Source organism: Aulonocara stuartgranti (assembly GCF_965226115.1).
Source record: "Aulonocara stuartgranti genome assembly, chromosome: 9".
Lineage (NCBI taxonomy): Eukaryota > Metazoa > Chordata > Actinopteri > Cichliformes > Cichlidae > Aulonocara > Aulonocara stuartgranti.
The window spans coordinates 28,729,432-28,755,854 of NC_138960.1; the positions used below are offsets into that span (position 1 = coordinate 28,729,432).

The window sequence follows — 26,423 nt, forward strand, 5'->3', positions numbered from 1 at the left end:
GGACCCTCTGGCACTCATGAATTTTAACCCCCCTCCTCCCCACTACCACCCATCTCCTCCACTCCTAAATATTCAGCCCTCCAAGGTAATTCAAAGAGCTTTGCACGTCCTCCCAGATGGCAATATACCAACCAAACAAAGCTCCAGACTATGACATATTAAGCTTTGGCTATGCACACATATATACATACAAATACAAATGCATTTGGACATGGACACACACACACACATTCTGGGGGAATGAAACAATATAACATTATAATCGGTGGGTGGCTGTACTGTGTTTTTTTCCCCTCAAATGTGTGCCTCAGGCCTTTCCATTATTGTAATGCTCTATGCTTCCTGTTCGGACTGTGCAAGTAACCTCATGTGTGACTGATGGCAATTCTGCATCTCAAAAGAAATGATTTTATGACTTCTTGCCGAGTTGATGGGTATGAAGTATGAATGCAAGTACATACGCACATGCAGAATTTTAAAATGGCAAAATATTTAAACTTTGGAGGACGCTGAATCAAATAGTTTCTGCTGCCTCTGGCTTTGTCCAATTTTGCAGCGAGGCTTACCTCTGACAGAGAATGATTCTGTGGGAAGATATAGTTCCCTAGTTGTATAAATAATGCAAGCAAATACGCTGATTTACAAAAATAATGAGGAGAAGAGTCAATAAATGAAAAAAAAAAATGAGTAGGGGAAAGGAAAGCAGATGAAAAAGTTGTTTGCATAACATTAACCATTTATAAACCTGAGAAATAAAACACTGCATAAAGCATGTGCAAAAATATCTAACAGAAAAAAAAGGTTAAAATGCTGGACTCTGATATTACATTGGGTGATGTTAATAACTATTGCTAGAAATTTTCAAATTAATTAGTTAGTAAATTACTTTAATTAAAGTTAATAAAACAGGCAAGCACCCGCTGGCACTCCAGCGGGTGGTGAAAGAAGCTGGCAGAATTATTGGAACAAGTCTGCCAGAGATCAGTAATATCTTCCCCACTCGCTGTCTGAGGAGGGTGCACAGTATCCTGCGGGACCAACATCACCCTGCGCGCCACCTTTTCCATCTGCTGCCCTCAGGGAGAAGGTACAGGTCTATACAGGCCAGAACATCCAGACTGGCCAACAGCCTGTATCCACAGGCTGTGAGGCTCCTGAACTCTCTGCCCCCCTCTCACGGACAATAACCATATCAAACTTCTTAATAGCAATGAACTGGTCTGCATTGGTGCATCATATCTTTATTCTCTTCCCCCTCCTGCCCCCCCCCCCTCTTTCTTAAATAGATAACTATCATATCTGATATCATATCTCACAGTACAATAATATTGAATGGGTTGCATTGTTGTATTTTGTCATGTTTCTCAGGTCTTTGTCTGAATTTCTACGAACATTATTGCTAAGGATTGTCTTATTGCATTGGAGTCACACTGGGTTAAATATGTACACTTGGGTTTTAAGGGGTATTTATTATTTTCTTCTTTTTTTTTTGGGTTGTATGGAAGCCCCAAACGCAATTTCATTGTTCTTGACAATGACAATAAATAAATAAATACTAAATACTAAATACATAGGCTGTCATAAAAGTTTATTCTGGCACTAATAATACATGTTTTAAGTAGTGTTTAAAAGGCAGGTGGAGCGGCACTGGCATAAATAATCATTCAGAATTTTTCATTTTCACTAACTGGTAGGTTTTCAGCCACAAAATGTACCTCCAAAGTGTAGGGATAAATGGACTGGTACTTATATAGCACTTCTAATTACTTTAAGAACTCACTCAATACAAGCCTTGATTATTCAATTCACACACGCACATTTATAGAAATGCTTTTTCTTTCTTTTTCAATGCTTAAGCACTTTTTAACCTAATGTTTACATGCCAAGACTTCAATGGATCGGGGTAAATGTAGTGCAAGGTATCTTAGTTAAAGCCACTTTGTCATGCAGGTTGGAGGAGCCAGGGATGGAACCATTAACCTTGTGATTAATAGGTGATCTACGTCCTGAGCTACATTTGTTAGGCAAATGTATAGTGGTGTACACAATTGTCTAACAAAGATCCCTGGTGCAAGTCACAAATCAAACATACGGAGATGTGGCAACCGCTTGTATATAAGTGAGCAGCTGAAAGTAGCTTTTAAAACATATATGATAACATTACTGATGATTTGTAGGCTATTAACTATTTTGGAAATGTACAAATCTACTGATAATTCTTATTATAAATAACATTTTTTGGCCTTCCCACATGCATTCATGCCTCTTGTTACTTGTCTCAGTCTAAAGTAAAATATGGAGGTCTACAATGCAGAGTGCTATAGTCTATAAATAGAGTCATATTTTCTTCACGATGTAGTGGGATGTTTAATTCAATAAGATTAATTACCACTATTTTAATGTTTTTTCTTCTTTGACAGCTAAACAGGAGTATAAAATATATTTCCTCACTATGTATCACAGGAATCTCATAGGAAATTAGATTTCTTGGTCCGTGCAAAAGCAGTGGAGACAGTGAGTATTGTTTCCATGGAAACAATGCTGGTGCCTAATAATTCAATATTTAATCAAGAGGTGATCAGAGGAAAGCGTCTTCAACACATATACTCAAATACCTGCCACCTACCAGCTACAGGTACAAAGAGATCCTCTTTCATTGGCTTTGGTTTATTGGAAATTTTCATGGTTGGTAAATGAGAAAATAGAACTTTAATTTTAGTTTGGATATACCAAACATGCTTTGGTCCTGCTGCATGGTCATTAACACAACAATTTGCAGCTACACTCTAACAAAACTGTTATTTTGTTCCAATAAATGAGTGATGAGAGTAAAAGAAACAACAACAGAGTTAATGAGTGTGTGGGAAAGTCATGGGAAAATTAGAGAATCGACTAGATATAAACACGCTCACAAAAACATTATTCAAAGGATTCCCACAGTCTCACCTGGAGTGTTCTCCCAAAAGCTTCGTGTGCCCTTTTGTTTTACTCTTTATCTGCCTGACTGAGAGATAAATGGATGAAATGACAGACGTTTTGTCAGAGAACAGAAGAGCATCTTTTCAGTGGTCACAAACACTTTTACTGCAAGTTGTTGCTATCACACACACACACACAAAACAGCTACACACACACACACACACACACATCTTGAATAAGCATACTTCTGTTAGTGGACTTCTGTTACCAACTCCGGAAGACGATCAAAGCAGCCAAACGTGAGTACAGGGACAGGGTGGAGCAACAGTTTGACAACCCTCGGAGTATGTGGCAGGGACTAAACACGATCACAGACTTTAGAGGGAAAACCAGCACACCGCAGACCACGGCCTCTCTATGTGAGGATCTAAACGTATTCTACGCTAGATTCGACACAGCGAACACCATGAGACCGGACAGTGTGCGCACCGCGGATGACGTCAGTGCGCACACTGTGTCTGAGGAGGATGTGCGGAAGTGCTTCAGGAAGGTGAACGCACGCAAAGCTACTGGTCCGGACGGGATTCCCGGCCGCGTCCTCAGGTCATGCGCGGCTCAGCTGGCTGGAGTGTTCACGCACATCTTCAACCTTTCCCTCTCTCTGTCTGTAGTCCCAGCCTGCTTCAAAATGGCCACCATCGTCCCTGTACCCAAATCCTCCACCATCTCCTCATTGAACGACTGGCGACCTGTAGCCCTGACCCCCATCGTAAGCAAATGCTTCGAGAAGCTGGTCAGGGACTTCATCTGCTCTGCACTACCCGACTCACTGGACCCTCTACAGTTTGCATACCGCCACAACAGGTCCACTGATGATGCCATAGCCCTGACACTACACACTGCCCTGTCACACCTGGAGAAGAGAGACACGTATGTGAGGATGCTGTTTGTAGATTACAGCTCAGCATTCAATACCATCGTTCCCTCGAAGCTGGACAGGAAACTGCAGGATCTAGGACTGAGCAGCTCCCTCTGCAGCTGGATCCTTAGCTTCCTGTCTGACAGACGCCAGGTGGTCAGACTGGGCAGCATCACCTCATCCCCCATCACACTGAACACTGGTGCTCCACAGGGGTGTGTACTGAGCCCTCTCCTGTACTCACTCTACACCTACGACTGCACAGCCACTAACAGCTCCAACATCATTGTGAAGTTTGCGGACGACACTACAGTGGTGGGTCTTATCACCAACGGTGATGAGACGGCTTACAGGGAGGAGGTCAGCGCCCTGACCCACTGGTGTCAAGACAACCATCTCATCCTCAACGTCGCAAAGACAAAGGAGTTGATAGTGGACTTCCGGAGGTGCAGAGAAGTACACACCCCCATCACCATCAACGGCGCTGCTGTGGAGAGAGTGAGCAGCTTCCGGTTCCTTGGCGTACACCTGGCTGAGGATCTTACGTGGTCAGTACACACAAACAAAACAGTGAAGAAGGCGCAGCAGCGCCTCTTCTTTCTCAGGAGACTGAAAAGATTCGGCATGAGCCCCCGCATCCTCAGGACCTTCTATCACTGTGCCATTGAGAGCATCCTCACTGGATGCATCACCACCTGGTATGGCAACAGCACCGCCTACAACCGCAAAGCTCTCCAGCGAGTAGTGCGGTGCTCTGAACGGATAATTGGAGGTGAGCTTCCCTCCCTCCAAGACATCTACAGGAAGCGGTGCCTGAGGAAAGCGGGGAGGATCATCAAGGACTCCAGTCACCCCAGCCATAAACTGTTCAGACTACTTCCATCAGGAAGGAGGTTCTGCAGCATCCGGTCCCGTACCAGCAGACTGAGAGACAGCTTCTTCCATCAGGCCATCAGACTGCTGAACACGTCATAGACACCTCAGCTTCACTACTGGAACTTTAACATTATGCACTCCACACTGTATATAAATGCCACTTGTTTTGCACATATTCAACTCTGTATATTTTATTATTATTATTATTATTATTATTATTATTATTATTATTATTATTATTTAATTTTTTTTAAAAATTTTTTTAACTATTCAATTTGTAAAAATGTGCATACACACACACACCACACACACACGTAGGAAAATATTTAGTATACACATCCAGAAATGCATACACTATTATATATTGTACATATATTTATTAGTTTCAGGTTGGCCATTCTTGTATTTTGCTCGTTTGTGTTGTTGTGTTTGCACATCTCTGTTGCTTGTGGGGCTCGCACACAAGAATTTCACTCGCATGTGCTGTGCCAGTGTGCCTGCACATGTGATGTGACAATAAAAAAGTGATTTGATGTGATTTGATTTGATTTGGATGTGTGTGTTTAGTCGATGTGTGTGTTCATAGTGGGGAAGATCTATGGTCTGGTGGATTTGGCGTGTGGGGGTGGAGACTTTAATGACCTCAGACCCACAGTGGCAAGAAAGAGGTTATGAAGATATATGATGATTTTATTCAAGCCTTCTTTGCATCATCTGCTCTCCCTATTTCTTGTGTTCCACCTGCCCGTTTAGTTTTCAGAAAAATGCGTTTAATTACCAGGTTGCACCTAAAAGTACATTAGGCAAAAAAAGAAAAGTGGCCTCAATCACAACCTCAGTGAGCCCAAACGTGTTCTCCTAGATAAAGTATTATATATATGAACATGTGGAACAACTGTCTGTCATTAATGACACATTTAGAGTAAAAACAGACTGGCATGGGCCTTCTATTGAGAATCATAATATTTATCGTTATGTAAATGTCTAACATTGGTTTGCATTCTTGCTGCGGTCTGATCCAATGGCTCCTGAGGGGGGGAGGGGGGGGGAAGAAAAAGTCTCAGTCTAACTGGCTTATTACAGACCTTCCTCTAATTCTAGCTTTCAATAACACTATCTTTACAGCATTTCATTTCATTTGACGAAACAAACTGCTTAATGGAGCTTTAAAGAATATGTTTCTGGGGGCAAAAAAGGAAATGCTTGGAACGCCATATACTTTTAAGCATCACATGCAGTAGTTGCTGTGAATTTGTCTGCTGCTCATCTATGGATGTGAATTTCTTGTTCCACCACATCCCAAAGGTGCAGATCTAGTGACTGTGGAGGTCATTTGAGTACAGTGACTTAAATTTCATCTCTATGAAAGCTGTTTAAGATGACTTGAGCTTCATGACATAGTGCAAGAGTGCCAAGAAAATATCCACTGCACAATTACATGACCAGCAGCCTGAAGTCTTAATACATGGCACAAGGGATTCAAGATTTCATGTTGTTCACACCTAATTTTGACCTTGCCCCCCAAATGCTGCAGCAGAAATCAGGACTCATCAGAACAGCCAGCATTACTGTCCAGCTCGCATGAACTCAGTTTTTTGTTTTTAGCTTCCAGTATTAGTCCCTGATCTGGTCTTCTGTTGCTTTAGCCCATGTGCTTCAAGGTTCGAGATGCTCTCATGCATACCTTATACGTTATAACGAGTGATTAGTTTCTGCTGCCTTCCTATCAGTTGAAGCAATCTGTCCATTCTCCTCTGACCGCTGTCATCAACAAAGCATTTTTGCCCAGAGAACTCACTGGATATTTTCTCTTTTTCAGACCAGTCTCTTTCAACCCTAGAGATGGTAATGTTGGAAAATCCCAGTGGATCAGCAGTTTCTGAAATATTCTGAGCAGCCCATCTGGCACAAACAACAATGCCACATTTAAAGACACATAATTTACCCTTCTTCCCTATTGTGATAATCAATTTGAACTTCACCATGTCTACGTGCCTAAATGTGCTGAATTGTTGCCATCCGACTGGCTGATTAGATATTTGTGGCCATAAACAGACGTGTTGAAATCAGCTTTGTACATTTCAAAGTTTACAGTATGTGATTCAATTCTGTTTACAGGAATTAATCACATGCCTTATTCTGACTCATGTAATGGCATATTATTTGGCCTAAACCAGAGATTTAGTAAAAAACACTTTCTGTGATTAACCATCATTGGTGAATTTGCAGTCTTAGATGGCTAAAAGGTTACTCGGGTTAAAAGCTCCAAATGAAAGAATTTGTGTGCTTGTGTGTTTTTCCTTCAAGCTAACAGAGAAAATGAGAAATACTTTATTTATCTTATCTGTTTGGAAATAGGTATATGTCTGAATAAGCTGTCACTTAAACGCTCCATAAACAAATTATCCCCAGTGGGAAAACTGGATGGCGTTGTGTCTGTGAGAAGCCTCTCTTTTCTCTCACTCTCGTTTCGCTCCTCGATGTGTGCATATCTGCACGTCTCTCCCCAGTATATTTGCCATTAAGAGGGACTAAGCATTTCATTATAAGTCTACTGAGCTCCCACTGTGTCATTGAAGCTAGAAGCCAGTTTGGCTTTCTTTTTCAGAGATACTAATAACAGAATCAAAGGAGGGAGCATGTGTTTGCGTGTGCGGGTATGTGTTTGTGTGTCTATGTACTCTGGTAATACTGATGTAATCGCAGGCTCAATCCCAATTAGCCTAGAGGGTAACTCTGTAATAATCCCTACCCCTGGGCATAATGGCCTATTAAAGCAGCAGTGGACAGAATAAATGAGTGTGTCTACAGAGGGAGAAAGAAAGAAGGGGAAGGAAGAAATAAGAGTATGGGAGGAAGGGGTGAGGGGCAAGAAAGGTTGTAGGAAGGGAATGAAATAAATGGAATAAAAAGAGCCACAGATGATAGCATCATGGCTAAAATTATTTTGAACCTTATTTTGTTTCTACCTTAATAATAACTTCCAGCTTTATGTGCATCAGTTTAATGGGCACCAAGTTTTCTTATTTTCAGCTCATTATTTTTATTCTTGGAATCGACAAGAGCGGCTTTGAAAATTAGCATTTCAAACTCACGCTTAATTACCTTGTAGTGGAACTTGATGCGACACCCCCCCCCCCCCCCCCGCCCCAGTTCATCCCCTGTCTCAAACTAAGCCATTTTAGTAACCTCCCATGTCCCAAGTCAACCGATATCACACAGAGCCAAGAACAATAGTAATAAGCAGTTCAAAACAGAGTGCTTAGAACAAGAAAAAGCCTGAACTTTTTGGCTAATGAGGATTAGCTGCACTTACATCTCACTGAATCAAACATGTGCTTTTGGTAGATTATATGACAGAAAATACAAAGACAACAGTTCCACTGCTGTCCTCACCGGTTCGCCTGTTAGTGTTGGGTTTAAAACCACACAAAGCAATTGTCAAAAAAACAAGAGATCAAATACTGAAATGGAATTACGAAACACCTGTCTGTCATGGACTGTCTTCATGTTAGGGCTGGTTTGAATGCTCCCAATATGGAACAAAAAGTCAGATTCACTTCTGTTCAGAATTCAATTAATCATGCAGCGTGCACATTAAATTTCAAGAATCAATTTTTGCTTCAGTTTTATCTTCACTGAACACAGTAGTGCAATTTTTAACCAGGTCTTCCCATTAACACCTGACCTGTCCAGAGGGTCAGTCAATGAGCTCGTCAATAGCTTCAATGCTAACATGTTAAATGTAATGGACACTATTGCTCCCATTAAGGTGAAGGTTATCTCTGGAAGGAAAAAGTCTCCATGGAGAAACTCCACACTGGTGAAAAATGAAAAAAGAGAGTGTAGGAAAGCTGAGCGCAGATGGAGAAAAACAAACCTCCAGGTTCATTATGACATTTATAAAGAGAAACTTCACAATTATAATTTACAACTGAGGAATGCAAGGAGGTCCTACTTCTCTGACATCATCACTAAAAACAGCCATAATGCTCGGGTCTTATTTTCTACAGTTGACAGGCTAACAACCCCCCCTGTGTCAGTGGCAGCTGAACTTCATTCGACCATGGCCTGCAATGACTTTGCCAAATTCTTCACTGAAAAAATCCAAAAAATTAGACAAGCAATTGGTACATCAACAGCAGATCCAGGATATGTACTGTGTCCACCAAAAAACTGTTTAAACACCATGAAACAGTTTCAACCTATTAACAGCAAAGACCTGGAGGACATCTTAGGTCAACTGAACTCCTCCTCCTGCTGTTTAGATGTCCTGCCAACAAGTTTTTTCAAAAAGGTCTCAAACACTTTAGAGTCAGACCTGTTACAGATCGTCAACTTTTCTTTATTATCAGGTGTGTTTCCAGAATCACTAAAAACTGCTGTAGTCAAACCTATACTGAAAAAGGACAATCTTGACAAGACACAAATGAACAACTACAGGCCGATCTCAAATCTCCCGTTTTTAAGTAAGATCATTGAAAAAGCAGTTTCTCAACAGCTCAGTTACTTCTTAAAACAGAATAATTGCTACGATGCCTTCCAGTCAGGTTTTAGACAGAACCACAGCACTGAAACCGCTCTGACCAAAGTGTTTAATGACATATGTCTGAATACAGACAGTGGAAAAATGTCAGTCCTAGTTTTACTGGATCTCAGTGCAGCATTTGATACAGTTGACCACAACATATTACTCAAACGACTGGAGAACTGGACAGGTCTTTCAGGAACTGTACTAAACTGGTTCAAAACATACGTAGAAAACAGGAAATACTTTGTATCAATAGGTAACTTCACATCTGAGCAGACAAGTATCACATGTGGAGTTCCCCAAGGTTCCATCTTGGTTCCATCTTGGGACCCCTTCTGTTTAACATCTACATGCTCCCACTGGCACAGATTATAAACAACAACAAAATAAACTATCACAGCTATGCAGATGACACACAAATATATATCACAATGTCACCAGGAGACCGAGGCCCTGTACAGGCTCTTGGTAAATGCATTGAGGAAATCAATGACTGGTTGTGCCACAATTTTCTCCAGCTAAACAAAAACAAAACTGAGGTAATAGTCTTTGGCGCCAAAGAAAAACGATTACAGGTCACCAGAGAACTTCAATCTATACATCTAAAAACCACAAACCAGGCGAGAAATTTGGGTGTAGTGATGGATGCAGACCTAAACTTAGAAAAACACATTAAGACAATAACAAAGTCAGCTTACTATCACCTCAAGAATATATCAAGGATAAAAGATCTGATGTCTCAACAGGACCTGGAAAAACTAGTCCATGCATTCATTTTTAGTAGGCTTGATTACTGTAACAGCATCTTTACAGGTCTACCTAAAAAAATCAGTCAGACAACTACAGCTCATTCAGAACTCTGCTGCTCGAGTCCTCACTAAGACCAAAAAAGTGGACCACATCAGTCCAGCTCTGAGGTCCTTACACTGGCTGCCTGTCCGTCAGAGGATAGACTTTAAAGTTCTGATGCTGGCCTATAAAGCTCTGAATGGTTTAGGACCAAAATACATCAATGACCTCCTGACCCAGTATGAACCATCCAGATCTCTCAGGTCATCTGGATCCGGTCTTTTATCAGTTCCCAGAGTCAGAACCAGACACGGAGAAGCTGCATTCAGCTTTTATGCTCCTTATATCTGGAACAAATTCCCAGAAAGCCTCAGATCAGCTGAAACACTCAGTTTATTTAAATCCAGGTTGAAGACTCACCTGTTCTCAGCTGCATTTGAATAAAGCACCAAATCCACACTTTAAGCTTAAATTTCAAAACTTACATTTAACTACTGATTTTATCTACTGTTCTGATTTTATCTGTTTTGATTTTATATACTGTTGTTTGTTTGTTTGTTTGTTTGTTTGTTTGTTTGTTTGTTTGTTTGTTAATTAGTTAGTTAGTTTATTTGCTTGTTTTATTTAATTTTAAATCATGCTTTTTATTTGTTCTTGTTTCTAATGTCTCTGTAAAGCACTTTGAATCACCTTGTTGTTGAATTGTGCTATACAAATAAACTTGCCTTGCCTTGCCTTGCCTTCATAGCACACCGCTCACATGCTCCTGTCCCCAAAGAGCAAAACAACAGCTGATGTGGGAAACACATGAGCCACCTCAGCTGTGAGTTGGTAGGTATATCTACTCATCATATTACATTTTTGTTTTAGTATGCTGTAGAGAAAAAAAAACCTTTAAACCTTATTAAAACTTATTTTGTTGCAATCAGGCTTGATTATTGGTTCTATAGAGTTTTCATTTACTGTCCATTGAAAGAAAAAAACACTGCCCAAGAAGCATAACCAATGCGGCCGTTGAGTGGCAAGTCTTTTTCCTAGAAGGAGTTTCCTACATGAATGTTTTTCCATATAGTTCAATAGCAAATATAATGTAAGCGTACATGTGATATGTTTTTATGTAGGCAAACCCACCTGATGATAAATCTACTCGGTAGCTTTTGGCCGCTTTCGTCACATTGATGTGAACTGCAACCTTGCCGTCCTCAAGCGAGATCTCCAGAGTGCCATCATCAAGATTGCTGAATAGGAGGAGGCCATGAGGGTTCCACGTACGAAACTGGAAGCCCACGGATACCGTGTTATGATTGGCTCGACCAGGCAACTGCAGGAAACTGGTGGCGTTGAAAAAGACTGGGAAGGTGTGGGTCTCCGCACAGGTGAAGGACAGGTTTCGCTGTTAGCATACAGAATTAGAAAAAAGAAAGAACAAAGATGGACAACGGGAGATTAATTAGTTTTTAAACAGAGAAGTCAAAAACAGAGCTAATGCCTTTAAGGGGGCTTGCCTGTGAAATAAATGCCTCAAACACTTAAGGAAATCTTGTACTTCACCACCCTTTTGTTGCTTTTAATCTCACTTCTGCGTGATTACTTTCACATGTTAGTGACTGAAGCGAGATTGAAAGACTGATGAAGCTTGAACACACTCATCTTTTTCTTCTAGCTCTACCTGTCTTTGAAATGTAACTATTTTCATCTTATTAATCACTTTATCTAAAATTTTATCGACCTTTATTTAACATCAGCAACTATGTATAATTTAGATTCACCAATTAAGTTAATATGCAAGTCTCTGAATTATTGGGAGAAGTGGGAACACTTGAAGAAAACCCATCTATCAGAAAAAAGCAGAACATATAAACTAGAATCCAGCTGACCAGGAGATCCTCCCTGCTGTGAGCAATAGTAGTAACTAATGCACTGCTGTGCTGAGAAACAGGGTTAAACAGTAACCTGGGTGAATTTTATGTGCTGCAGAAAAACAAACACTATTGTGGTATTTAGGCACTAATTATCATTGAATTTCTCCAACCTTGTGCTCTTAATCTAGTCATTAGCAAGCACACAGCATTGAGCTGCCTTTCCAACTATAGATGATTCCTGATTGTGTGTGTGTGTGTGTGTGTGTGTGTGTGTGTGTGTGTGTGTGTGTGTGTAAAATCTAAGAGCAGATCTGTTTTGATTAGAAATAAATGGCTGTGTGAAGTCATCAGAGAGAATTACAGGTGTGGTTTGAATGAACTTGATTAGTCCCACCATTTGTTCAATCAGTCCAACAGGGATCAAAGCAGATACACTGGCCGTCCCCTGAGAAAGGGCTCAGATTTTTCAGAAGCTAATTTTTAGGACTGCAGGGCAGTTAATGTGCTGAAGGTGCATCCTGCAGTCTGAAAAAGTAGGGTGCATTTCATGAAAAGAAACAAGGCCTTTAATCTGCATCTTGTGCCATCGAGATATGTTGAAAATAAACTGTTGAATAGTCAATGCAGTGAAAACCTGTCTTTCCACTGTAAGTTATGGTAAAATTGCAGTCATGATAACAACACTTGCAAAGACAGCAAGGACACACATGGAGGGGCCACTGACAGGTCAGTAGTATCTGATTAATTATGAATCTGTTCATTGAATAATCTGCCCCCACAGTCGGGTCAAGTATGGAGTTAGTGTGACAATAATGAGCATGTTCAACAGGCAGCTGCCTTTATAAGCGCTATTCCAAAACGTTTAGACATATATTTTGCACATTTTCCTTACAAAGCTGGAGGTGTCGAGCTTCTTTCGGCGGGCCAGGTCTGTAATGTTGTCTCCATTGTAGTTGATGCTCTCCATGCAGCCTTTAAAGTTTTTCCTTCCTATTCCCACTGGCTTTCCACTGTATGGCATCCCGCCAAAACTCAACTACAGAGAGACATAGTGCAAAGAGTTAAAAAGAGATAGAGAGTGAGAAAAAAAACGCATGGCAAGAATTCCTTTAATTTTTCTTTAATAAGCTTTTCAGGCTTCTCCTCCCGGTTGCTTTTTATGGATTTACAAGTGTGCACATTCCCATTGCAAACAAATTTCTTACCTCGATGGATTGGACAATCAATTTCCTGTTTTAGGTATTATTGCCTGAACTCTTTGCATTTCATTATCTGATGTTCAATATGTACATTTTATGGGTTAGGTTGGTGCTAGTAATTTGTTTAAATCAAACAGTTTTACCTGCGGGGCATAAAGCATTCACACAAACTTTCATGTTGTAAAAATCAGTCAGTTTAGTTCGTAAAATGTCAGGATAGTCACTGATAGATATAGAAGACAGTATAAATTCCAGTACTATATTTGGGCAGTTACATGCTTTTTTGTTCGTCATGCTTTGTGACTAAGCATATTTGATTTGAAGGAAAATAATGAATACTACGTTAAAGTGCCAAGCCATAGCTGCACTTTGAGGTTACATCAATATTGCAAAAACTTAGACTGTTAGATACGGTCCTTTAAATTGCTGGGGCTCAAAAGTAATTGGCTTGACACTTGGTTACTAAAAGTTTCTAAGGCAGTCGGTTGTCATTTCAGTGTTAGTTCATGCACAGAAGAGCTCACACATGGCTCAGAGTTAATTAAGAGTTGAGCTTTGACCTTTAGATTGACTCAGTATATAATCAAGTGACCACAGAAGTGGAAAAATGGTGATAGTAAATGTTTATCAGAAAGATATCAAAGGTAGTTGATTTTCAGGGTGTTTTTTGTCTTAAGGAAATAACAGAAAAAGGCAAACAAGCAGATCGGAAAATCATCTGCACGGTGTAAAAACTCCCATTTTGAGTGCTGGGATGTTTCTAGAATGGAGCTATGAGATGGCACACCTCTTGACTATACAACTTGTGCACTCATACAATAATTGTTACTTAAGCAGGCAATCTAAATATTTTTTTCCTAATTTGAAAAACAATTATTCAACCAAAAATTATGTCTAAAACTTGTGCAGCTCCACATTTCATATAATAAATGCGTGGTTGAACACAGGGCAGCACACGAGCCTTAAAATCATGCCTAATTTTTTTAAGTGTGAATTTTCTACACTAATTTTATTTCTGATTAAATATTGTGATTTCCTGTGGTCTCCTCTGTTTTATTGTCAGTCCCTCCTGTCTCACCCCATTTAGAAAATCCTGGAAACATCCCAAGATCTCAATCTGATGAAGCAGCAGTCCGCTTGCTGAAAGTCAGACAAAATACAAAGAGACCCCACAGGCAAAAAAGATAAATAAACAAACAAAAACAAAGGTGACTTCAGTATAGGCCTGAGAGAGCATCACAAGGGATGATACAATATGTCCAATGATGCCTGTGGGTAAACGACTTTGGCAGTCATTTACTGTAACACATTTTTCACTCAATATTCACACAGACATAAAATAATTACTGTGACTTCATCTGTATAGTATGTGTCCAATTAATCTGGCCGTTCAGCTTCCCCCACCACATGCCCACCATTATTATTGACTTATTATTGACCTACTATAAAGCTCAAATTAAAGTGGAAGCACTTGAATGTAGGAGCCATTATTTTAGTAGAGAGCCTGAATAGGGAAAAAAAAGAGTGTATAAAAATATTTTAGTTTTTCCATTCATGGTACCATTAATAGATAAATAACTTTTTTACAATGACAAAAAATAAATAAAAATAAAGATACAATCATTGTTTGAGAGACTCATAGCTTCTCTATCTAATATGACTTTTGAAAATTTGGTGACACTATGTTGTGTAAATATTGCAGGTCCTCTTTTAAACACCAGGTGTGTAGGGTGCTCTTATAGAATAGGAAAGCGCAATATAAGAAGAGTAATGTTGTTACTTGTGTTATGAAGGTTCTTTAGTTATCTATATTAGGCAAACAGAAAAACAAGACTCACTAATATGAAAGAAAAGGTTTTCTTCCTCCGCACTTCCGCTACAATCAGCTAATTTTGTCTTTGTGCGGGAGGAGGAAAATGGATGGTAGAGGGCAGATATGGACTTTATTTTTATTGCACACAAGGATGCAATGAGCTGAGATGTAGTCTGTATCCAGGACAACAACAATTGCTTTATGCTGCTAACAGAACTTTGGCTCTTTGTAAACGTCTGCTAGACAGCATGCTAACACAAAGCTAGCTAAAACCCCAGAGTGATTATAAAGCTGAGTGAATACTGACACCAGCCCAGCAGCCAGACCCTGAACTTCAACATATAACCAAAGCAGTAATAAGCAGTCAGGCTTGCGGCCTCCATTTCTACCTGTTCTTAAGGTACAATCACCATGGCCTTGAAGTCTTTTTAGGCTCTTTTTCATCTTATTTTTGTGTCGTTGGCTTTGCATTTCTAAATACTAAAAGAAAGATTGTGTGTCTGGCCTAATTAGGATAGGGATTTGTAATGATTTGTGGATTTGTGGAACTGAGAGAAAGTAACAAATTAAGCAATGTACTGCATTACTTTAAAGAAAAGTAATGAGCAATGTGTAATACATTACTTTTTATGAGTAAAGAAACACTGCACATTATATATATTGTGCATTAAAGGAGAAACATGGTCTTTTTGGGAGAACAGATGTGCTGAGAGGAGCATTCAGGTGTGAAGATGAGGGCTAATAAACTGGCACCTGATGGGAAGCACTGAAGAACAGAGGACTGATAAAATGTAAACTGGGTTTCATATTTGTTCTACAGTTATACATGTGTTCGTTTTTTTTTCCATTTTACACACAACTCTGAGCCCTGAAGGAAGCCAAAATGATGGAGGGCAGTGTGCAATTACCAGTCGATGTGTCTGTCTGTCTTTTTGTGTGCATGTGTGTTGTTGCTTGTGCTGTGTGTGCATCTGTGGTGACGCTCCAATAGCCTTAGTAATTACTGCCAAGGGTAGACACAAATGCACCCGGATATTTAGTCTACAGCCCTAAATGGGAGCAGAGGACGCACATACACACAAACAAAGATGCACACAAAATAGAGTGTGCAGACTAAATGTACTGAGTACAGTAGTACACTTGACTAAAAGCTGGTCACAAACTGTAGATAGACTTAGTCAGGCAATGACATTGGTAGAATCTATTTAAGGTTCACCACAGACACACCACACACATGCACACAAAGCCTCCTGGTACACCCTTGTTGTATAGATTTCCCTCCAGATCCCTTAATTCAACAGCTTCAGTTTTAATTGGACTGTGGTTTGTCCTGCCCCATTTCTCAGCATCCTACTTAACAGTGGAATAGATCAGGCATATCAGCAATACCTAGCAAAGGTCAAACACTTACACACAACCACATCAATAAAAACACAAACACACAGACATACACATCCTGAAAACCTTGTGTGTATTCAAAATTGCACACGTGCATGTGCACTCTCACATTACAAACAAATTTCTTACTTGTATGTATCCCATAATCAGTTTCCTGTTATAGGTATTATTAGCTGAGCGAGATGCATTTCATTAGCTGATGTTCATTATGCCAATTTTATCGAGTAGCATGATAGCTGAGTGTAAAACCAATATCTAATTTCCTGTGTGGCTTTATTTTACTGTACTGATCACTTGTGATGAGCAGTTTAAATGCAGCTGCAAATTAGAAAACAGCACAAGGGCATAAGGCAGCAAGTGAAGAAAGGAAGCAAACACAGACAAATGCAACTTCATGCTTACAACTGCTCACATTGCGGCATTCTCTGCAAAATGTCACCTAAACCAGAATCATTAAGCTCCAAAATCCAAATACACACTGGCATAAGTGTTAATGAATGAAACACTGCAAGGTACTTCATGCAGTCAATTCAAGTCAGTTGGGTGTATTAGACGTGAATGGGAAAATAAAGATAAGACATTATTTTACAAGTAGAGATTCAGCTTGGTATTTATAGTCTACCTACAAACATTAAGACTGCACTAATGGCAGCATTCAAACTGGACAATTATTGAGTCTGATAGATTTTGACTTAACCTTTTGGGGGATTTTGGCAAAGTCCCCAACATTGTACAGTACAATGTGATATATCCTGGATATTTCCAGGACGGCATAAGAACTGCATTTGCACACCTTCTGACTTTGTAGCACATAAAGTTTGATCCTAATTAATAAATAGAGCTAAACTTATTTAATTAAATACTTAACTTTAAAAAATTTTTTGTAAATAATTAGCCAAACCAAGTGCACAGTTTGGTCCTACACAGTGCAGTGACTATTTGCTGGATGAGCAGGATCTCTAACAGATGTTGCACGGTTACAATTAACAACCATATAGCTGAAGAACTAAGAACACGTCTGTTTCTTCTTTGCCTGGTAGCCAGTCATCCGTATAATAGGCAGCTGGTCTTGGCTGACATTATGTCACCATCATAAGTTGCTTCAATACCAAGACTACCTATCAATGTTATGCTGTTGAATCATTTGGCGTTTTTTTCTTTCTTTCTCTTAACTATTAGGTTTGCAAGCCAACCCTATGGACAGACAGAAGGAGATAAAGCATGCATTACAAATGCACATCTTCAAGTGATCTGACTGGGACTTCTAAGGAGCTTTGGGAGCAGTTTATGGCTGCTTGGACACAACCTCAAAAGCACTATCAGTCAAATTCAAATGTCATATAGTTATTCATATTTATCATGGCAGTGGCAGAAAATCTTGAACTTTTCAACTTTCTCATATTTCCTTATTGTTTGTGTTATTATGTTTATTGGCTTCATCTCGACTTACTTCATAGTCCAAATCGAGGTGGTCAAACTCTCCATTAGTCCTGAAGTGCTGAGTGTGTCTGTCCAAGGTGAAGTTCACATTGCGACGGTAGCGTTCAATCACTACTGAGTGCCAGTGATTGTCATCCAAGAGGCTCCCTGTGGTCACAGAGGTATGACCCAGGATCGAGCCATACTGATTACTGCCTGTAATAAACACAGCATAAGCCTTAAAATGGAGCCATGAGAACGGCGGCTGAATTTGTAAATACAACAAATGGTGTGACCAGGTGCTGTAAAAATAAAACAAATATGTCACACACAAGCAAACACAACTTTTTTTTTACTGATTTCATTTAATTTTAAACTCTAACTTTAAAGGATGCCTGCAGTAAGACATCCTTGGTGTGTCAGACACACTTCTGGTTAACAGTGAATCATGATTCACAGACATATGGATGGTATGGGCTTTTGTTTCCTTCATGAAGAGGGGGAAATTGTGTGTTAGAATCTTAACTTTTCCCTTGACTAATATAATTTCAGCAAACCTCCATCAGTATATCCATTGATCCCATCAAAGCACAGCAAAGTGTTATTTTTTGTATCCCAATTCATTTCCATTATTTCCCAGCTAGACACACATTGATGGAGGTTTCAAAACATCCTCACATGTTTAAACATCACTGTAAAGCAAGACATGTCTGAGGCTGATACCGTAAAGACCTAAATCCTAAACACTGTTGGAGAAGGATCACCATCAAGAGAAAGTTGCTTTTTCTAACTCTGTGGCATTTATTTGTTACCCACCCAGGTTTATCTGCAGCAGCAGCCTGGCTTTACGGAGTTCCAGTGTGATATAGTCTCCCTGCTGGCCTTCCCCATGGAGAATCACACCCTCACTTTCTGACGTCTTAAACCTCAGTGCGATCACGTCCTTAATGATCTTCATCTTCTTCACCTGTGTTAGCAAACACCAATGACTTTGTGTGATTGTTTGCAACACTGGTAACTAATTTCTGATTAGATTAAAATGAAACATTATGTAAAAAAACAACAACAACAACTTTTCACTTTAGAAACTTTTATACTTGGTAACAAAACAAGACAATTTTCACTACCCAGTGTTCAAAATCTACATCCATTTATTTATATATAGCTCTCATAAAAAATGCCAGTTTATCGTGATACATTTGAATTTTTTCATTCTAAGTTTTTATTTTATGATCTAGCCTATATAATATGCAGGTATATGCTGTGTACCAACTAACAAGACTCCAGACTCCAAGACTTCTATTTAAGGGCAATAGTTTTAAACACGTATAGGATCCCAAGTCTTGATAAAACACAATGACGAACAAAATACTGAAACTCTCTGTTAAATATGTTTTCCAATGTTTATTAAAGGACTGCCATAAGTTTGTGTGACTAGCAAAGGAATGATCAATATAACCAATACCCTCTACTAGAATTCATTACAGGATCTAGTCTCCATGTTCTACAATGACCGAGTCAATATTGCTTTTTATATTCCAGTTTATTCAAAATTGAATATCCAATTCCAATCCAATAATTTTGAATATCCAATTTTAAATATTCGACTACTGAAGTTGAAATTTGGGTACCTTAAAACGATATGAGATCACACCCTGCCCATCAAAATTGATGATGTCTGCCCCTAAAGGAGGAAGAGAGAGAGAGAGAGAGAGAGAGAGAGAGAGAGAGAGAGAGAGAGATATTATTATTTAAACAAACACAAAACACAAACATTCAGATACATTAAATTCAAACCTGACAGTAATATTTAAAAGAACAGATGCGCTAATAATAGATGAATGTGTAAAAGGGCAAATTAAATTAGATATTATATTGCCAGCTCAATTTCTGGCTTTACATACCACAAATTGCCTTTTTCAAAGGAAAATTTTTTATATGTCACAGTAGGAAGAACACGTTGGCTAATTGACACACATTTTTTGTTTACTGGCACACTTGCTATTAATCATGTTTCCTTTTTAATGCTATACGTTAAGATTAAAAATAATTGCAATAATTAAAAAAAATGATATGCCTTTTTTACACATTTAAAAACTGCCACACAGATACACCTGCATGCAGACTGAGCTGGGAGCTCCAACTTATCCCAGATTCAGTGTAAGCCGAGGTTAATCGAGGAGAACTCAAGCCATGTGTGTCATGTTAAACAAAGTTAAAGTACAAAGAAATGCTATGTGTATATACTATACGTATAAGTGAAGGAGCTCAAAAAAGAGACAAGCAGTGGCATGAGGATGATTTTCAGACCTTGAGCTCAGTAATAAAGAGCAGTGCTTGAGGCATCTCTTCAGTCTTACTATCATCATGACAAGTGTTCGAGTGGTTAGTGGAGAACACATATGTGGCAAGATTGGTTGGAGAATTTAGAGAAGAGAGCACAGGAAATGATGGGATAACATAGCTAGGGAAAGAGATACAGGGATAATGATGCACAGTCACACTGCCCCTCAATCTTATATGATTTCTTGGGTTTTTACTTATATAAAACACAGAAATACACAAATATACTGAGGATGCCTTTCCTGATAAATAGTTGAGGGGAGGTAGAGGGAACTTACATCTGTTCCCTTTGTTCCAACTTCTCAAATGCTGTCTCGCTTTCAGTATTTTTTGCTGCTTCACCCTCACCCCACTCTTTCCAATTTCATCTTTCTCCATTACTCTCCACTCTGCTCTACTTGTTATTTATTTTGGTTCTGTCTTTAGTTTCCAATCTTTCTTCAGTCATTTCACTTTGATTTTTGTTCTGTCACATTTATGGTACAGGCATTGGTGGTATCTCAGCGTCCAACAGTTTTGTATGTCGCCATATATGGATATGGATCAACGTGGATAAAATAATCAAATAAATAAAAATTAAACGCATGCATGGGCGCACACACAAAAAATGCAAATACAAATGTTTTATGGTTGCTTATAATTATGCTAATGCAAAAAAAAGTCTCTGACATTTTAAACTACAAAATGAAGTTTGACATTGAAATGTTAAACTATAACTACATAATGCATTTTTCAACTGCTTAAATACTAGCTTCAGTTCTCTAAAACTAATTGTCAGTGGCCTGAACGCATATATTTAATTAACTTGTAAATATCCTGCTACAGTAATGTTTGGTTTTTGATTTTAATGGTCAGGTTGTTGTTAGTCAACATGACATAATCACAATGATCATAATATAGCATGCTTAATTAAAGTTTTGTGGATATAAATGCGATGTTACTGTCATGAAATTAAAATTATACAGGTGAGTAAACAGTGTAAATTAGTCATTTTAGCTGCTGGTAGGTGGTTGCTTTACAACATTTTGATGAAATAATAGATGTGCATAATTCATGTTCTCTGTGCTACAAAATCTTGCAAAACTAAAATGATACAATGCTTTTCTAAGGTTTTACAGGTGCAAAGGTGCATCCTTGCCCATTGTTAAATGGTTGCCAGGGAACATGATCACATTATAATATACCATGCATGAGTTTTGCTGATATAAATTAACCATTAATGTTGTGAAATTCAAATTATATGATGGGTATTATGAGTGCATAGATGTTAAATATGGGTTATTATCACTCATTGGTAGGTGGCTGCTAGGCAAAATGATGATGTCATAACATATGGTTCTATAGATAAGAACCTTAAAGGGATCTAAGATGTACCTGTGTGCCAAGTCTGGTTGCTCAACTCCTGACTGTGTAGGTGGAGTTTGTGGGCGGAGAGAGATTTTAATTTAATCCTACGTAAAGTACTATTTTTTTTTTATCCTATTTATTGTTTTTGCAAAACATTTAACCCATTCTAACAGATTAAAATATAGTTTTAAATGTGAAGCTATTGTGATGAATCAGAGTAACTATAAATCAAACTAGGGACCACAAGCCTCACCTTGATAGTATAAAATGTTTCTTGATCTAATGTATCCATTCGAGTTAGTAGAAACTTGTTTCAGGTGTTGCTGGGAGGAGCCAGAGACAATGGTTTCTAGTGGCACTCTGGACTATGTGAAATTTTCTCTCCTGGTAAACACAAACTGACTTCCCTTTCATAACACTGAAAACTAATTCACATTTTAAATCACATATCTGTGTTGGTTTGAAAACAATACTTGAGATGTAACTTTCTCCTTTGGTCAAATAAAGATAATTGTTTCAGACTGTTTATCTGTCATGAAAGCAAGTTTTATTTGCAACACCATACATGCGGTTCCCATGCTTACTCTAATGTAATATTGAGCCCGAGAGCCAGAATGATGCTGTTTAAGCTGATGCTTATTCTAGAATTAGATACTATTCAGAAGAAAATCTCCATAAGTACATTTCTTAGCCTTGACAGATTATGATGGCGATACATCATACTGACAACAGATTTGGTCTTTGGCATAAAAAAAAAGCCACGGGTTGAAGTCAGCTGTGAAAGAGATTGCATTTGTATGGAAAATTAAATTTGTACTCTCTGTTTCTGTCTGATTCCCCTTTCTCTCACATATTGCTTCTACTATTTACCGACTCATCTATGAAGTAATTGATTTGCTGTTGATCCTATGTTAATCAAAATGGAAATGAGCATGTAAATTCCACAGCACGGTGAATCATGACTCCTTTGCAGCTTGCACCTCTGGCACAACCACATCCACACACATGCATACAGATACTGCCTTTTATTGCATAGTCCTAGATGAGTCATAATATGGCATTGCATTTAATTATCATACATTTTCAGAACCCAGAATTATCATCTACAACCAACATATTTGGTGATTATGCTGGAAACATAACATCTATATTTATCTGCCTCTTTTTCCTCCCACTACTTCTCTTTTGTGCTTTCTGTTTTCATCCTCTTTCCTCTGCCATTGCCCAACACTGTACTTCTCCCGTCTTTCATCTTCCGGCTGGGAAGCGGGAAAAACATTTACAAGAAGCTGATTCTAGGGGAACTGCAGAGTCAGGGAGTGAAGGATGGCTAGATGAACAGACAAATGTATGAGTTCTCATTTTCTGACTGAATGCTGAAGAAAGAAGCAGTGACAGCATAATCATGAGGAACCACTGCAGGCTTCAAAACAAAGATGACAGACAACTCTGAAAGATGATGCACCTGACCAGAGGGAGTGTGTGTGTATGTGTAGTTGTAGTTGTGTTTCCCTCTTTCTGTGTTTCTGCTGATACTTGAGTTTTAAGCATGTGTCTTCCTTATTTTGCATTTATTATACATCTCAAAACAGATGTCACTGAGTGGTGGACAACATTCATATCTGTCAGAAACACAAACTCTCTGAGCTTAGTTGGGCCTTGAGACAAGCAAGTAGGTTTCTTTTTTTTGTTTCGTTTTTTATTTTTTGTTTTCCTTCCTCGTCTTCTTTTTTATTTTAGTGCTATTTAGTGAAAACCTCAATCAGATTAGAAATAAAAATAAGACCGTAAAGTCTATATGTGACCAAGAAAAACTGGTGGTTTGGAAGTGACCCCATTGATTTTTTCCCCTGTGTGGGATCAATTGCAAGTAGTTGCTGTGAACAACTGGTCCTCAGAGGTTTACCAATCAGCACCCGTCTTTGGGTGACCGCTTTTGGTCTGAAGGCATCTGGTGGGAGGCAACCTTCCTTGGCCCAACTCGGCTGGATTGAGTGCCTTAACTCTCAAACATATTGGCAAAGGTTTGAAATTAATTTCCATCTTATTTACAAATGCATAGAGATTGTGTTGATGTGCGCAAATTCTCTGCTTCACCAAACAATGATGCAAACACACAAACCTGAATCAATCAGGTTCAGCCGGCAATTTACTGCAAATTGCACCAAATTTAACACAGAAAAACGTGTCTTAATTTATGCCAACTACATGCGTAGTAGTTGGCACTATAAGTGTTTATTTATTTGACATGAGAGAAGGAAATGTTATAAGAACTCTCCTCACGTCCAACTTCTAATAGAAGAGTTCACCCTTATTCCATAAATATATAAACATATTTTTAAGCCTCCCCTCGTGTATTTGAGCTGCCATGCTGTTTTCAGAGAGAAACATGTGCACTACCTTTTAAAAAAGCTAATACGCTATGTATTATTTTGTTACTTGCTTCCAGCCTTAAAAGTATGCTGCTCAAGGTTTAAAGTTGGTTGCTAATGAAATGAAGTAACTATGTTTTTGTTCATTTATACATTTATAAATTGTAAATTTTCCCTGTCTGGTTTGGGCTGCACTTCAATGCTGTTCAGTCAAAAATGACTCCAGACTGTCTTGTTGGTGCTTTATTCTTGTTTTTATTTTATTGCTTTCTCAATTAAGCAAAGCTGAAAGACAGCAACTAACTGCAAGGGATCTCACACCTGGTCTCTGCCTTTAACTTCAAAATTTCAAGGGTAGAGAGATTGGAGGCACTCATTGTCATGTTTAAGAAACCAGTTTGAGATTATTTGAGTTTTGAGATATGCTTTGGAAGCAAGCATCAGAAGATGGGTGCACTGTAGTCATAAAGGATGGACATGGTCAGCAGTGATACTCAAGTATGATACTCAGTTGGCACCGAGAGCCCTAAAGTGTGCCACCAACAGCAGCCTGAGCCTTGAAAGAAAGCAGGATGGATCCATGTTTTCATGTTATTTATATTAAATTCTGACCCTGCTATCTGAATGGTCCACCTGTTGGTCTCCTGTTGTCCAGTTTTGATAAGTCTGTGCAAATGGTAATATCAGTTTCCTATTCTTAGCTCCTATTCGTAGCTCTTTGTGTAGGCCTCTGATGCTGCAGCCGTCTGCTTCATGGTTCAACATGTTGGGGGTGCTATTCTGCATACCTCGTCTGTAATGACTGGTTATTTGAGATACTGCTGCCTTCCTATCAGCTCAAAGCAGTCTGACCATTCGCCTCTGCCCCTCACACAGAGAACTGCCAATGCCAATGTGAAACAGTGAGTTTGGATCAAGCCCAATTTAACTTTTTCTGCTGTCTAAAGTAAAGTGGTAACCTCTTTCTCAAAGTGCTTGCGGGTATAGGCTGCATAAGGTATGTTTCACATCCTGCTCAAATACTCCAGAACCACTGGTGCTTGACAGCATGCCCAATGTTATGTAAGTTATTGATTGTTCCTACATTTCTTTTGCTAAATTTGAGAAATATATCTTGCTGAGTGTTACTGGAATACTATGACTTTTTCCAAATTGGGAAAACTGCATCCAGATATTGTTCCAATTCTATTATGTTTTAAAGCTAGCTCTTTCACCAAATCTGTTCAAAATACATTATCTCTTATCGTCTTAGGTAAAAACAAGGCCCCAGCAATTCCATGTTAGGATCACTGACACCATTGATGTGTGAGAAAAGTGAAATGACAATACCAACAAAATGAGCTAAGTGTGATTATAAATGTGTGGGGAGAAGTAATGTGTATAAGCTTGAAATGAACTGAATGGCTGTGTTGCTCATGCTAGGAGTGCCTATGCACGCATGTGTGCATCTGTATGTGTTAAGTGTATGTGCAGCACATCTCGTGGGCCTTATCATTACTGTCATGCTTTTCTTTTGACATGGGAAGGAAATGAAACAAGGAAAATATAATCAATGAACCGAGGACTGACTGGAATACAACGCATGCCCTTGCATTCACGCACACAAACGCACACGCGCACACCCCCTCCCTCACAAACATATCCACGCATAGTGCAATCACATCTCCCGAATGAAAGATGTATGTGTGTCACTTATAACCGTAATTTATGCAGAGCCTTAATTGAAAATTGTTATCAGAATCAATTTGGCAGCCTTTAATAGGATGAGGGCAAAGAGGCTGCAAGAGAGCCAGTTCCCTGGATGATGCATTTGTTAGAAAGCGAGAGACAGTGTATGAGTGTTTGTGTATCTGTACATGTTTGCGAGTTTGCAGCCGTGCTCTGCATATTGCTGCAAATTGATTTTATTTGTGCATGTATGTATCGTGGCAGGCTTTCATGCTGGGATTGTGTTTAATTCACATGCAGAAATAGCTCCATTGTGCCTTGATTGGAGCTGACAAACCATCATTAAGTTCTCCACATGGATCCACAATTTGAAATGCTAAGTGCTAGGCTGCACATGTTTAAAGCCTGTGAGGCTACTAGGAGTATATTTACTTAGGAGTGGAATCTATCTGGTTTCTTTAAACGGCTGTTGTATCTGAGTGTTGTGATTCCAGACCAACCAAGTGACTGTAAAGCAATTAATATGCAAATGAATGCCTCCACCTTTGATTATTGTTCTGTCTAATAATGTGTGAAGATTCAAGGTGTTACAGGTGTTAGATTAGCCGTGTGTGTAAGAGAAATATAAAAGAGACATTGCAGGTGTTCTCCAAACCTGTTTGTGTGTGTCTTTGTGTGTGCGTGTGTGTGTGTTTATCTCCACTCACAGTAGGAGCATCCGTAAACTTCTATTCGCAGACCAATCCGTCCCTCCTCGCTCCATTCTAACGGGATGAGCCTAAGGAAGCGAGCCACGATTCCCTGCTGGAGCTCATGGCGAACTGCACTCTCTGAGTTGGAGTTCCCAGAGAAAGCCTATGAACATAATCATTCATATACACACAGACATAGAGAGAAACACAAACACACACACACAACACACACAAATTAAATACATCAACGCCACAAGCCTGAAGACAAACAAGCAG

At 39.1% G+C, this 26,423-nt stretch overlaps 1 protein-coding gene across 2 annotated transcripts in view; it reads right to left on the reverse strand.

Moving 5' to 3' along the window:
* Positions 1 to 26,423, reverse strand: part of cntnap2a (contactin associated protein 2a) — a 413,013-nt gene that overhangs the window by 176,680 nt on the left and 209,910 nt on the right. For both annotated transcript variants that reach the window (XM_082545890.1, XM_082545889.1), the window contains exons 4-9: positions 26,163 to 26,310; positions 19,357 to 19,409; positions 18,542 to 18,692; positions 17,757 to 17,941; positions 12,789 to 12,932; positions 11,166 to 11,427 (exon numbers count right to left, since the gene is read on the reverse strand). In XM_082545890.1, the coding sequence (XP_082402016.1) occupies positions 11,166 to 11,427; positions 12,789 to 12,932; positions 17,757 to 17,941; positions 18,542 to 18,692; positions 19,357 to 19,409; positions 26,163 to 26,310 (943 nt within the window). The remainder of the gene's footprint in view (positions 1 to 11,165; positions 11,428 to 12,788; positions 12,933 to 17,756; positions 17,942 to 18,541; positions 18,693 to 19,356; positions 19,410 to 26,162; positions 26,311 to 26,423) is intronic.